Raw genomic sequence first — 14640 nt, forward strand, 5'->3', positions numbered from 1 at the left:
CTACTTTTGCAATCAAATTTACTAGCATTCTGGGTACACTGATAGCTTCTATACCTTTTGGGAAAAGAAAAATGAACTCTTATCTGCATCTCACATCTGCCTCGAAAGGTCTTGACAAATGGGAAAACTCAATAATTTTAACACTTTGATGTGCCTTTGCCCTTGATCTTTACCTTGTCAGAACTCTTGTTTTAAAATCCTTGTTTCATACCTTAGCTTAAGGGCACGGTATGCCCTATTTTCAGCATTCAAAATTCACTAGATACTAACTAGCAATTTACATATTTGAGACCACTATCTGTTAGGGTTTTTTTTTCTTAACTCAGGAACACTGGCATCCTAAGGCAAACTGAAAATTCACTGGGATATAATTTAATTATATTATCGGTATTTTCCAATTTCAAATAAAAAATATACTGTTAAATAAGCTTTGCAGTAGGTACCCAACTACCAAACAGTACACACTTGGAAGTGTTCACACCCCTATTTTGATCTTAAAAACACGGCCCCCTTAATACAATGGTTGGCTTTATCTTCAGATTTATATCTAAATCTGACTTCTCCAATGGTGGGAAGCCACTCTCTTCAGTGTATTTTTGTAAATGTGATAGCATTTAACATCAGGATTACCAAAGGGGGCTAATCGCATTGGTCTTTTACATTTGACACAGTTAAGTGGAGAATTCCTGCTGTTGTGCCTACCATGTAAGAACTATTAACACAAAGAATATGAACTTCTTCCATGCTTTTGAGCTGATTTTTGGGGGTTGGAGGTGTGATTAAAAATTTATCACAATTCATGCATCAGTCATGTTAACACGAGTAAAGACACATGAGGAACTATCTCTGCCCAGATATAAACTTTCACACCGGTAATTTTTTAAAAAAGAGTCATGAACACATAATTTTAAAGTTTACTTAAAAAATGTAAAGAACTCCCAATATTTAACAGGTAAAGAAAATAGCATATTGGTTTATGTGTTTGTTATATTTTATTTTCCAAGTAATACTGATTAAAAATATTTACACACCTACTTTTAAGTCCACAGTTTAGCACTCTTATTTGTATGGCTTTAAAAGTTATAGCACAAGATCTTTACATTAAGGATCGGGGGAAAAGATTCCATTCAAAACAAAGCCTGATAATTATATACATGTCTTTCTCAGTACTTTATTTTAAATACATTAATTTTTAAATGCTGCTCACCTTTTTTTCATCTGGTGGTAAAATACTAGTGCAACTTTTCATCAAAATAAAGTTTACCACAGATATAAATAAATTTTCCCAATTGAAAATGGCCCTTCAGTGGCCATTAAATAAAATTTCTTAACCTAAGTGAAAAAGAACTTGGTGGTTGTCATTATAAGCAAAAATATAAAGTATTATAGCATCATCTACATTGCTCCTTACAACACAAACTTTGAAAGAACCAGAGATGCTTTACAGAAGTTCAGTTGGTTCTGAGAAGGCACATGGGTGTGGATTTTTTTTTTTTTTTTTTTTTTTAAACATTCTAGAAATTTTGCCACCACCACTCTTTCTGTTGCAGAGACGGCATCTGTGACTACTGGGGTAGACAAGAACGTTGTTCAAACTAAAGAAAGCCAGAAGCCAAAATTTAACTGCACAGTAACGATGCACTTTTCATCATGCAGCCTTGTGTTTCCTATATTATTCAATTTTCTAACATGCATTAGAATACATAAACTTGTATTCTAATGATTTAAGTTTGTGATTTTACAATATGGAAAAAATTTGAGGAAGAACATGACCTGGGAAAGAGAAAAGGAAGAACTTTTACCACAATGAAAATAGATACATTCGTACCCAACTATATAATAAGAATATAATCCATTTAAGTTTCCAGAAATATACTTCTCAAAACTCCCCTTCAGTTATGGAAAAGATCCCTCCACTGTGGCATTAAGTAGGGGGAGGGGAATCAATGTGTTTCAACAGAAACAGTTCAGCACAACAGGAAACAGCTTAACTTTGGTCCACTTGTCTGTTAGGCTTAAGGACAGTCATACTGCCCATAATCAGTTCAAAAACCCAACAAGTAAATTAAAAAATATATTCATGTGTAATTTCATTCTAAAACTGGCATAGCTGTTCTGTCCTCATTCTCTGCCTTTTCTGCTTCAGAATCCACTGTTGGCTTGGTCTCTAAATCCTCAGCATCTTCGTGATCTTCCCTGGCAGCCTCAGCAGCATCTGCTTGGCTAGACTCTCTCTCCTCTTGGTTCATGATTTCTGGGGTCACGTGGTCCAAATCTGCTTCTAGAAGTTCAGTTTGTACTTCCACTGGCATTTGATTGACCCGTTCAACATGCAGCTCCTCTACATGTACTTCAGTACCTTCTTCAGTCTGAATTCGGCCCACTTCTAGATAACTCACTTGGACCTGCTCGGGAAGCTCACTCATGTGTGAATCGTGCACCTGGCTGTCCTGGAGCAGATCTGGATGGACTTGTTCCACAGTCACTTGTGCTGAATCCACCTGAACCTGAAGCAATGGTAGCACATGCACCTTCCCAACTTGTTCTATAATAGTCATTGATGTTACAGGTTCAGTTTGCACACGTGTTTCTACTGAAAGAACTTCTTCTGTTACTAGACGCTCTGAAATATTGTGAGCATCACTGAGATGCCTCCTTAATTCATTTCCTTGCATAAACCACAAATCACATAAAGTACAATGGTTGGGTTTATCTCCAGTGTGTATTACCAAGTGATCTTTGAACTGGTCCCAGCTGTTAAACACACTGTTGCAGACCTGAAATAACCAAAAACATGATGTAGACAATACTTATATCCAAACTGAAGGAAATATGAATGCATTTATTCTCTGTAAAGAAAAGGTTGAAGGCTTATTCTGTAAATATTATAAATATGGTACCTGCAATAGAATCTAGTCCAAGCTATTTCATAATTCTTTGGTTCATTTGGACTTCTAGCTGACATAGCTAGTAACTTAAATAAATTTTTTTTTTTTTTTTTTGGAAACAAAGTCTCACTCTTGTCGCCCAGGCTGGAGTGCAATGGTGCGATCTCGGTTCACTGCAACCTCTGTCTCCTGAGTTCAAGGGATTCTCCTGCCTCAGCCTCCCAAGTAGCTGGGATTACAGGTGTCTGCCACCACGCCCGGCTAACTTTTGTATTTTTAGTAGAGACAGGGTTTCAGTATGTTAGCCAGCCTGGTCTCGAACCCCTGACCCTCAGGCAATCCACCCACGTCGGCCTCCCAAAGTGCTGGGATTACAGGTGTGAGCCACCGTGCCTGGCCACCTAAATACATTTTGAGAAACATTTCAATACTGCCTTCATTGTTTAAGCATCATATAAATTCTAGAAACATAAAGTAACAATATTTTAATTTCTCCCATAACATAGAACATTTATCAAATAATGTATTTTTTGTATTTTTGTATCAAATAATGTAATAATTGTTTGATATTTGATATAAAAATACACTAATCATGGGGGAAAAAATCTAATTACAGCTGAAATGCTTCCTCCAATCCCTACCCCAAATTTTAATAATTGCTCCATGGTTAACTATAGTTCCAGATTGTTATTTAGGACATAATTTTTATTGACACTGGTGTCATCTAGGGTTGGGTTAAAAAAAACTAATTTAGTCCCCAAGACAATAATGTTCTTTATTCTCATTTCTTTCCAGACCGTCAGCCCCTATACCTTTGCTTGAGACTCTGTTTCCCTTTGCTTTTGATGACTGCAAACACAAGACTCCCTTGTTAAGAACTGAATGCATGTATCTGCACATACCTGGCATTCGTAGAGCTTCTTCCTTCCTTTTTTTGCCCCTACTCCAGTTTGGCATGCAGTGAGGTGACATTTGAGAGTGCTATTTCTAGCAAATCGTTCATGACAATTTGGACATTCAAAAGGTTTTTCACCTATTAGAAGGGAAAAAAGATACGGTGGCAAATTAAGAAAAATCCTAAGAGCAAATAATTCTAAACGTTTACTTTTTCTTTTTGGGTAATTTTAATACTAAATTCCTAAAAGGAGAAATCACAATTCATAATTCAAATATTTTCACCATATTCCAAAGACTTTTCTAGAGGTAGCAAAAATAATAAAATTTAATATTTAATTGTATATATGCTTTGACAAAGATAAATACAATTTGCATCTAAATTCTGTTCCACATCTTTGCACTTCTTAAAAAAATTATTTTCCCTTAGATAAAAATCATGATCAATCTCTATTTTGCGGAATTGCATCATTATCCTTTCTGCATTTTTTGCACACTTACCATGTGCTAGACCATGTGCTAGGTGATGAAGGTAAGAAGATAAACTGTCCTTCTTTGCAAAAAACTTCCTATCAAAGGCCAAGGTATAAAGATGAAATACATGAAAATAAACAAATGCAATGCGCTGTAAAAGATCTGTCACAGAAAAGAGCGATGGAGTATGTACTGCAGCAGCACAGAGGAGGGGGTCAATTCGGCCTGGAATAAAATAGGAGGAAAAAAAAGAGGCACGAAGGTATAAAACAGTACGGTGGGTGAGGAGTAAGGAGGGAGGAATCAGTGATGGAGATTCTCAGATCCCTGGCTTAGAATACCAATGAGAATAAAGAAACAGGACATAGGAGTCCACGTAGGTTTGGAGCAGGGTATGCTGGGAAAGACTATAAATTCAGTTTTGTGTCTGCTGAGTTGAAGGTTCTCAGAACAGAGTGGAGATGTCCAGTAGATAGCTGTAAAGGTAATTCTGGAGCCAAATAGAGGGTGATTTATATATAAATTAGGTTTTTTTCTTTTTTTTTTTTTTTTGAGAGTCTTACTCTGTCACATAGGCTGGAGTGCAGTGGCACAATCTCGGCTCACTGCAACCTCCGCCTCCCGGGTTCAAGTGATTCTTGGGTCTCAGCCTCCCGAGTAGCTGGGATCACAGGTGTGCGCCAGCACGCCCGGCTATTTTTTTGTATTTTTAGTATAGATGGGGTTTTACCATGTTGGCCAGGCTGGTCTCGAACTCCTGACCTCAGGTGATTTGTCTGCCTTGGCCTCCCAAAGTGCGGGGATTGTAAGTGTGAGCCAGCGCACCTGGCCAAATTAGGGGTTAAGTGACAGTAAAAACCTCCAGATAGGAAAACATTTCTGAGTATGTTGTATGATAACAAAAATCAAGGGCAGAACCCAGTTAAACACCAAGTTAAAACAGCAGGTAGATGAGCCAGTGAAGGAAATGAAATAGTCAGAAGTAGAAGGAAAGAAAACAAGGAAATTACTTTAACTAGTGATGTAATTGGATCAGAAGGCCCACTGCCATGGGGCAAAAGTGAGTGAGAAGGATGACCATGAAAACAGTCAGTACCAAAATTCCTTTAAGAAGGCCTACAAGGCCAAACAAGGTGGCTTACGCCTGTAATCCCAGCAGCACTTTGGAAGGCCAAGGCAGAAGGACTGCTTGACGGGAACAGCCTGGGCAACGTAGTGAGACTCCATCTCTATTTAAAAATAAAACGGCCAGCCGGGTGCAGTGGCTCATGCCTATAATCCCAGCACTTTGGGAGGCCGAGGCGGTCGGATCACTTGAGGTCAGGAGTTCAAGACCAGCCTGGCCAACACTGCGAATCCCCGACTCTACCAAAAATACAAAAATTAGCTGGGCATGGTGGCGTGAGCCTGTAGTCCCAGCTACCTGGGAGGCTGAGACAGACCTGCTTGAACCCGTGAGGCAGAAGTTGCAGTGTGCTGAGATCACCCCACTGTACTCTAGCCTGGGTGACAGAGTGAGACTCCATCTCAAAAAAATAAAAATAAAACGGCCTACAAGAGAGATGACTAGCTAGAGGGGAGCATGTCAATAATAGCATTCTTTTTTTTTTTTTTTGAGATGGAGTTTCGCTCTGTTGCCCAGGCTGGAGTGCAATGGCATGATCTCAACTCAGTTTCACTATGTTAGTCAGACTGGTCCTGAACTCCTGACCTCAAGTGATCCACTGTGCCCAGCCAATAACAGGATTCTTTAAGCCAGGAGAGACGTCCATTATTTATTTGTTGTTGGGCAAAGAGGCAATGGAGAAAGGAGATGGAATGACAGATGGGACATGGTTTTAGAGGGACATCAAGGTATGGGATCCAGAATTGGCTTTGAAGAAAAGGGAAATCTCTTTCTCTAGAATAAAAGAAGAGGGGACAGGCCAGGTGCGGTGGCTCACACCTGTGATCCTAGCACTTTGGGAGTCCAAGGCGGGTGGATCACGTGAGGTCAGGAGTTGGAGACCAGCTTGACCAACATGGTGAAATCCCGTCTCTACTAAAAAAAAAAAAAAATTAGCTGGGGGTGGTGGCGGGTGCCTGTAATCCCAGCTACTTGGGAGGTTGAGGTACGAGAATCACTTGAACCCGGGAGGCAGGGGTTGCAGTGAGCCGAGAACAGGCCATTGCACTCCAGCCTGGGCGACAGAACGAGACTCTGTCTCAAAAAAATTTTAAAAAAAATATAAAAAATTGCCGGGTGTAGTGATCACACCTGTAATCCCTGCACTTTGGGAGACTGAGTCAGGCGGATCATAACGTCAGGAGTTCGAGATCAGCCTGGTCAATATGGTAAAACCCATCTCTACTAAAAATACAAAAAAAAAAAAAAAAAAAATTAGCTGGGTATGGTGGCAGGCGCCTGTAGTCCCAGCTACTCGGGAGGCTGAGGCAGGAGAATTGCTTGAACCTGGGAGGCGGAGGTTGCAGTGAGCCGAGATTGCACCACTGCACTCCAGCCTGGGTGACAGAGTGAGACTCCATCTCAAAAAAAAAAAAAAAAAAAAAAGAGGGGACAAAGATGAATGCTGTTACAGGTAAGTTGGGGGTTGGAAGATAAGTAATCTGCTGGAGATGGGGTGTGGACAGAGGTCTTGAATATATGGGGAAGCTCTGAAATAGCAATTACGAAAAAGAGATAAATCAGACACTAAAGTGCTTAACTTAAGGTTTGAGATACGAATTTTCTCCAGCAATGCTCAGCAACCAGCGGGTAGGAGTAAATAACTGAATGATTCCAGGATGGAAGGTGGAGCTCCAGTAATGAGGAGGTCCTAGACGTGAGCCTCACACTTAAATACAATGACACAGTCAAGTAATTGAGCTATATGTATTATCTGACAAAACATTTATAGCTTATTTTGTACAATTTTTATGTGATGAAAAGTTAATTTGAGAGAAAAGACCTAATTAGCTCAAATTAGTGTAATACAGAAACTCTTTTCAACTCCCAAAATTGGCAATAATATTACTAAATGGTTTAGTGGTTTTATCAATGAATAATTTTTCATTATCAGTGAGACCTGGAAACAAATTGGCATAGCCTCTCCTTAAATGACAATTTGATAATCTTTGTCAAGATATAAAATGTGCATATTAGGGAGGCTGAGGCAGGCAGATCACAAGGTCAGGAGTTTGAGACTGGCCTGGCCAACATAGTGAAACCCCGTCTCTACTAAAAATACAAAAAATTAGCCAGGTGTGGTGGCGGGTGCCTGTAAGCCCAGCTACTTGGGAGACTGAGGCAGGAGAATTGCTTGAAACCAGAAGTGGAGGTTGCAGTGGGCCTAGATCACGCCACTGCACTCCAGTCCAGGTGATAGTGCGAGACTCTGTCTCAAAAAAAAAGAAAAAGAAAAAAGTGCATATTCTTTGACCTGGCAATTCTGCTCTTAAAAATGAAATTACTTGAACATATGAAAAGGCATATGTACAAGTATGCTTACTACAGCGTAGTCTGTAATACCAAAAGCCTAGCAACAACCTAAATGTTCATCAACAGTAGTTGATGATATACCCATAGATTAAAATACTGTGCAGCCACAGGAAGAAAATTTAAATACTCATGTTACATATTTTTTAAAATGACTCCAAGATAAATTAAATGGCATAATGCTGTACTACCGCATGCTCGTTTGTTTTCCCAAAAGCATGCATGCCTGAGTGTCTATGGCTACCTGAAAATGCAAGGAATGTATCTGATAAATCAGAAAAGGATAGCAGTAGTTACTTCAAGGGATCTAATTGAGTAGAAACGAGACTCAATTTTCATTGTGCCATCTGAGCTTTTTCCTATTTAAAAAATTTAGTAAGCTCAGTAAAACGTAGAAATAGCATCATATTATCTTAGATGTGTGGACAGTACAGTTTTCAATGTGCTTTCACCGTTTTCTTATTTGTCACAACCCTATAAAGTAGGTATCTTTATCCTTATTTACACAGACAAGAAAAGCCCAAAGACAAAGTGACTGGTCAAGTTCATCATGCTGGCAAATGCTGAACTGGAGATGGAACTGAAATTCTGATTTCTGAACACACACTCCCTCTATGATTCCACACTACCTTTCTTGGAAACCAGGGAGTAATTGTTTGAAAACATGGCTAAAGGTTACCTCTAGGTTCTGTTTGACACTGTGTGTCCCACAGGTATATCTGTCAACATGTCTGGTATTTCCCTCCTTCCCCATCTGTTTACTCTTCTACATATTTTTTTCTAAGTTAATTAGCCTCCAATCAAACAGCCATCCAAATCAGAAAGCTGGGACTCACCAGCTCTCTTTTACTCCTACACCTCACCGACCACCAAATCCTATTGATCCAGGCTACCTAATGTTACTCAAATATCTCTTTTCCACTGACACTGCCTTTACCCAACCTCCCATTCTGGTTTAGACAACTTCAAGATTCCTCACTGAGCTAACAGGTTTCAACCCACTCCAATCTATCTTGCCAGTCATCTCTCTAGAATATGAATCTGATGAGATCTCTGCCTGGCTGAAACTCCTTTAAAATGACCCAGTCTTCCAAGATATTATTCAAACTCACTAATGGAATTTATGAAAATAACTACATGATCTCAAACTCATCTCTCATTACTCTCCCTCTTTCTTACCCTTACTCCACTCTAGATCTCCCATATGATGGCCAAGTGCGTGTCACATGGTTAGCCCTTCCAACCCTCTGGCCACATCTCCTGGCATTCCTCTACTTGAACCTAACCCTCTGGCCATAATGCCCTAACAGTGATCCAAACAATTTGTTTCCTCTCATTCCTCTGTGACTGTGTATGTTTCATTTCCTTTGCCTGGAATACCTGTTTCGAGGCTAACTCCTTTTCCTTTCTGAGTCCTCAAAGGGTAACGACCCCCGGAAGCCACCTGCTATAGTTTGAATGTTTGTCCCCTTCAAAACTCAGGTTAATACTGAAACCCCAATCTGGTACTATTGAGAGGTAGGACCTTTAAGAGGTGATAGGATCATGAGGGCTCTGCCCTCATGAAGAGATTAATCCATTCATGGATCAATGAATTAATGGGTTATCATGGGAATGGGATGGGTGGCTTTAAAAGAAGAGTAAGAGAAACCTGAGCTAGCATGCTCAACTCCCTCACCATGTGGTGCCCTGCATGGCCTCAGGACTCTGCAGAGTCGCCACTGGCAGGGCTCTCACCAGATGTGGCCTCATAACAGTGAACTTCTTAGCATCCAGAACTGTAAGAAATAAATTCCTTTTCTTTATGAATTCTCCAGTTTCAGGTATTGTTATAAGCAACAGAACAGACTAAGGTATCACCTTTGTCTCTTCCATCACAAACAAGCAACCCAGGCAGGCATTCCCACGGGATTCTGCTTACTTTGCTCAGCACTTAACATGTTACACAGATTGTACATGCTTGTCCCCCGCCAGCATATCCTGAGCTCCTTGAAGGCAGGGACTCTAAAACTGTTTTATATTCATGGCCTAGTGGTATATGGCATTATCATTGCTATTTTCCAAATAAAAATAAATTCAGAGGATAAAAATTAGCTAAAATTTTACAAATCAAGCCATGGATTACAGTGCATGCTTTAAGAACATACAAGAGGCCGGGCGCGGTGGCTCACACCTGTAATCCCAGCACTTTGGGAGGCCGAGGTGGGCGGATCACGAGGTCAGGAGATCAAGACCATCCTGGCTAACACCATGAAACCCCGTCTCTACTAAAAATACAAAAAATTAGCGGGGTGAGGTGGCGGGCGCCTGTAGTCCCAGCTACTCGGGAGGCTGAGGCAGGAGAATGGCGTGAACCCCAGGGGGTGGAGCCTGCAGTGAGCCGAGATCACACCACTGCACTCCAGCCTGGGCGACAGTGATCTCAAAAAAAAAAAAAAGAACATACAAGAAACCAAACCATTAAACTAATAAAAATATGCAAAATACGAAACTAATGGGGTATATGTTTTGAGAATAAGAAACAGGAAGAGGACTGTCTCCTGTCTTCACAGTTTGTTACAAGGAAAAATGAACCATTTTTTATTAACTTAAACATAGTTTAAAACTGCTTACAAACAGACCTAATTTTATTGTGCTTTACTTTATTGGACTTTTTGAAAAATTGAAGATTTGTGACAACCCTGTGTAAAGCAAGTCTATTGGTGCCATGTTCGCCAACAGCATGTACTCACCTCATGTCTGTCACTGTAATTATTGCAATATTTCAAATTTAAATTTAAATTTTTAAATTATCTCTTATAATGATCTGTGATCAGTGATCTTTGATGTTACTACTGCAATTGTTTTGGGGTGCCCTGAACCACACCTATAACAAAGAACTTAACTGATAAATGTTGTATGCATCCTGACTATTCCACCAACCAGCTTTTCTCTCTTCCCTCCCTCTCTCAAGTCTATTCCTTGAAACAATATTGAAATTAGACCAATTAATAACTTTACAACAGCCTCTAAGTGTTTAAGTGAAAGTCACGTGTCTCGGCCGGATGCGGTGGCTCATGCCTGTAATCCCAGCACTTTGGGAGGCTGAGGCGGGTGGATCACGAGGTCAGGAGTTCAAGACCAGCCTGGCCAAGATGGTGAAACCCCGTATCTACTAAAAAATACAAAAAAAATTAGCCGGGCCTTATGTTGGGTGCCTGTAATCTCAGCTACTCAGGAGGCTGAGGCAGAGAACTGCTTGAACCCGGGAGGCGGATGTTGCAGTGAGCTGAGATCACACCACTGCATGCCAGTCTGGGCGACAGAGCGAGACTCCGTGTCAAAAAAAAGTCATGGCTGGGCGTGGTGGCTCTTGCCTGTATTCCAGCACTTTGGGAAGCCGAGGGGGGTGGATCCACAAGGTCAAGAGATCGAGACCATCCTGCCTAACATGCTGAAACCCTGTCTCTACTAAAAATACAAAAAATTAGCCAGGCGTGGTAGCAGGCACCTGTAGTCCCACCTATTTGGGAGGCTGAGGCAGGAGAATGGTGTGAACCCGGGAGGCAGAGCTTGCAGTGAGCCGAGATCGTGCCACAGCACTCTAGCCTGGGTGACAGAGCGAGACTGTCTCAAAAAAAAAAAAAAAGAAAAGAAAAGAAGAGAGTCACGTGTCTCTCACTTCAAATCAAAAGGCAGAAGTGATGAAGCCTGTGACAGCAAGGAATATCAAAAGTAGACAGGCCGAAAGCCAGGTCTCCTATGCCAGGTAGTTAAGTTGTGACTGAAAAGGTGAAGTTCTCTAAGGAAATTAAAAGTGCTACACTAATGAACATATGAATGGTAAGAAAGCAAAATTGCCTTACTGCTTATGGAGAAAGAGTGAGTAACCTGGATAAAAGATTAAACCAAACAAACATTCCCTTTAGCCAAAGCCTAACCCAGAACAAGGCCCTTTCTTCAATTCTATGAAGGCTGAGAGAGGTAAGAAGTTGCAGAAAAGGTAGAAGCTAGAAGAGGTTAATGAAATTTAAGGAAAGAAGCCATCTCTATAACATAGAAGTGCAATGCGAAGCAGCACATGCTGATGCAGAAGCTGTAGCAAGTTATCCAGAATACCTAGCTAAGATCACTGATGAAGGTGGCTACATGAAACAACAGATATTCAATGTAGACAAAACAGCCTTGTATTGGAAGATACCATCTAGGACTTTCATAGGGAGAAGTCAATGACTGGCTTCAAAGCTTTAAAGGACAGATAACTTTCTTGTTGGGAGCTAATGCAGCTGGTGATTTTAAGTTAAAGCCAATCATTCATTTATCACTCCAAAAATCCCAGGGTCCCAAAGAATCTTATTACATGTACTCTGCCTGGGCTACAGAAATGGAAGAACAAAGTTTGGTTGACAGAACATCTGTTTACAGCATGGTTTATTGACTATTTTAAGCCCACTGTTGAAACCTACTGCTCAGAAGACTCCTTTCAAAATACTACTGCTCACTGACAATGCAGCTGGTCACCCAAGAGTTCAGAGGAGAGGTACAAGGAGATTAATATTGTTTTTAGTCTGCAAACACAACAGCCACTCTGCAGCCCACAGATCAAGAAGTAATTTTGACTTCCCAGTCTTATTAAGAAATACAAGGCCACACCAGAGATGCATGCACAAAGAGGATAAAACCATGTAAGGACACAGAGAGAAGGTAGCCATCTGCAAGCCAAAAAGAGAGGTCTCGAAAGAAACCAACAGATTGATCTTGGATTTCTAACCTCTAGAACTGTGAGAAAATGAATTCCTGTTGTTAAACCTAAAAAAAAAAAAAAGAAAGAAATACAGGGCCAAGCATGGTGGCTCATGCCTATGTTCCAAGCCTAGGCAACATGGTGAAACCACGTCTCTACAAAAAATAGAAAAATTAGCTGGGCATGGTGGCACACATCTGTAGTCCCAGCTACTCAGGAAGCTGAGGCAGAAGGATCACTTGAGCCCAGGAGGTCGAGACTGCAGTGAGCCACGATTGCGCCACTGTACTCCAGCCTGGGCAACACAGCAAGACCCTGTTTCAAAGGAGAGAGAGAGGAGAGAGGAGAGGAGAGAAGAGAACAACTACTATCTTAGAACTAATTACCAGTATAGAAATTGGTTGAAGTTAAAAAACAATGAAGTGGGGGTTCGGTTTGCTTAATGTGCTCAACTGTTCCTCCAATGGGTATATGGTTCAATAATTTATAACAACTACTTAAATTACTTATCTCACATCATTTCTAAGGGAAAGACAAAGACATACAACATAATGTACTTTAACCCTATATTCTGCTGTCCAATCCAAAATAAAAAATCTAAGACCTGAGAGGCACATTTAAAGTAACATCCAAAGTGGTCCATATTGTCCTATTTTCTAAGAGGTAAAAGTCAGTAGGCAATGTTTTGGGTAAAAGAGGTAACTGCGGCTACTTTCACATTCATAGGCTATAAAAGCTACTGATTATCCTGATTATCTGCTGGGGTATTGGAAACTGCTATCAAAGTTTGCAAGTTACTTACCAACGTTTGTGTATTGTGCTGCTGGTATAACAATCGTTTTGCATAATTAACCCAATTACCACAAAAATGTTCACCAACAGACTATTATTCGTTTTCTAAGGACCAAAAATTATAACTATAGGCAGTTTCCAATTACATAAAACAGGTAGGCATCCCTTGGTATATGCGGGAGATTGGTTCGTATAGCAAAATCCACGCACACTCAAGTCCTGCAGCTGGCCCTGTGGAACCACACATACTAAAAGCTGGTCTTCTACATACATGGGTTCTGCATCCTGGGAATACTATAATTTTGATCTATATTTAGTTGAATGAAATCTGCATATAAGTGGATGCAAGCAGTTCAAACCCATGTTGTTCAAAAGTAGACTGTATATACCTATGTTTGAAATCAGAAAGCATTTTCCCAAAAGATTTCATAAACGCTTATTAGTTATCCAAACTAGTACCTTAAAGACTTTTAAATCCATACGGAGCCTTAAGTACAAGATCCCTTTGCTATTCCTGTATTTACTCAGTCCTCGAATACTGACAGTAAGTTTGGACAGTGAGGGCGGTAACATCATCTGAATCTATGTGGTTCCTTAATTTCAAATGATGTATACCAAGTGACAGTGACAAACCTATTTTAAAAAACTTTTACCAGAAGCTCTCCAAACTCCAGCATCAAAGAGAAAGATTCTGAATACTGTAGGATATCTGTTATATTTACTGTATTAAGTCTAAACAGCCTTAACCACCACATATAACAAAGACTTGGGAACAAATGTCCAGAAGTCTGACACTTAGCATGCTGTATTAACTGCTCTCTCCATACCCTTGTAATAGTAGGTTTAGGGACTATCCAAGATTCAATTCGTTGGTGGTAGCTACTGTGTCTGGTGTAGGAGACCCAGCAAAGATTGTTTGGGGAGTGGAAGCAAGCAAGAGACCTGAGCAAGGTCAGGAACTCTTGACAGGGAGATGACTGGAATAGCGGATGAAGAACTATGTGGGCGAGGCCCTGAGGTAAATTTCTTGGGACATTTCCATCATGCCTGCATGGCTCCCAAGAGAAGTATAAAACATCTTATTCTCCTCAGCTCCCTGGATGTCCGCCAGTCCTGACATATTTGCTGTTGAAAAGGTGGAGAGAGATGGACATACATTGCCTACTAACCAAAGCAGGTAACTCAATGTACATTAAAAAGTATAAACATGGGCCGGATGTGGTGGCTCATGCCTGTAATCACAGCACTCTGGGAGGCCGAGGCGGGCGGATCACGAGGTCAGGAGTTTGAGACCACCCTGGCCTGACCAATATGGTGAAACCTCGTCTCTACTAAAAATACAAAAATTAGCCAGGCGTAGTGGTGCTCGCCTGTAGTCCCAGCTACTCGGGAGG

The 14640-nt window shown here is 40.6% G+C and overlaps 1 protein-coding gene and 1 long non-coding RNA gene across 18 annotated transcripts in view; one reads left to right on the forward strand and one right to left on the reverse strand.

Moving 5' to 3' along the window:
* LOC129465007 (uncharacterized) overlaps positions 1–14640 on the forward strand; it is a 70454-nt gene that overhangs the window by 15983 nt on the left and 39831 nt on the right. The window lies entirely within an intron of this gene.
* ZNF131 (zinc finger protein 131) overlaps positions 974–14640 on the reverse strand; it is a 105779-nt gene continuing 92112 nt past the window's right edge. For all 17 annotated transcript variants that reach the window (XM_055246606.2, XM_055246605.2, XM_063619865.1 and 14 more), the window contains 2 exons: positions 3791–3921; positions 974–2777 (listed from right to left, as the gene is read on the reverse strand). In XM_055246606.2, the coding sequence (XP_055102581.2) occupies positions 2091–2777; positions 3791–3921 (818 nt within the window). In that variant the 3' untranslated portion in view covers positions 974–2090. The remainder of the gene's footprint in view (positions 2778–3790; positions 3922–14640) is intronic.

The sequence above is a fragment of the Symphalangus syndactylus genome, chromosome 16 (genome assembly GCF_028878055.3).
Source record: "Symphalangus syndactylus isolate Jambi chromosome 16, NHGRI_mSymSyn1-v2.1_pri, whole genome shotgun sequence".
In the NCBI taxonomy this organism is placed as follows: domain Eukaryota; kingdom Metazoa; phylum Chordata; class Mammalia; order Primates; family Hylobatidae; genus Symphalangus; species Symphalangus syndactylus.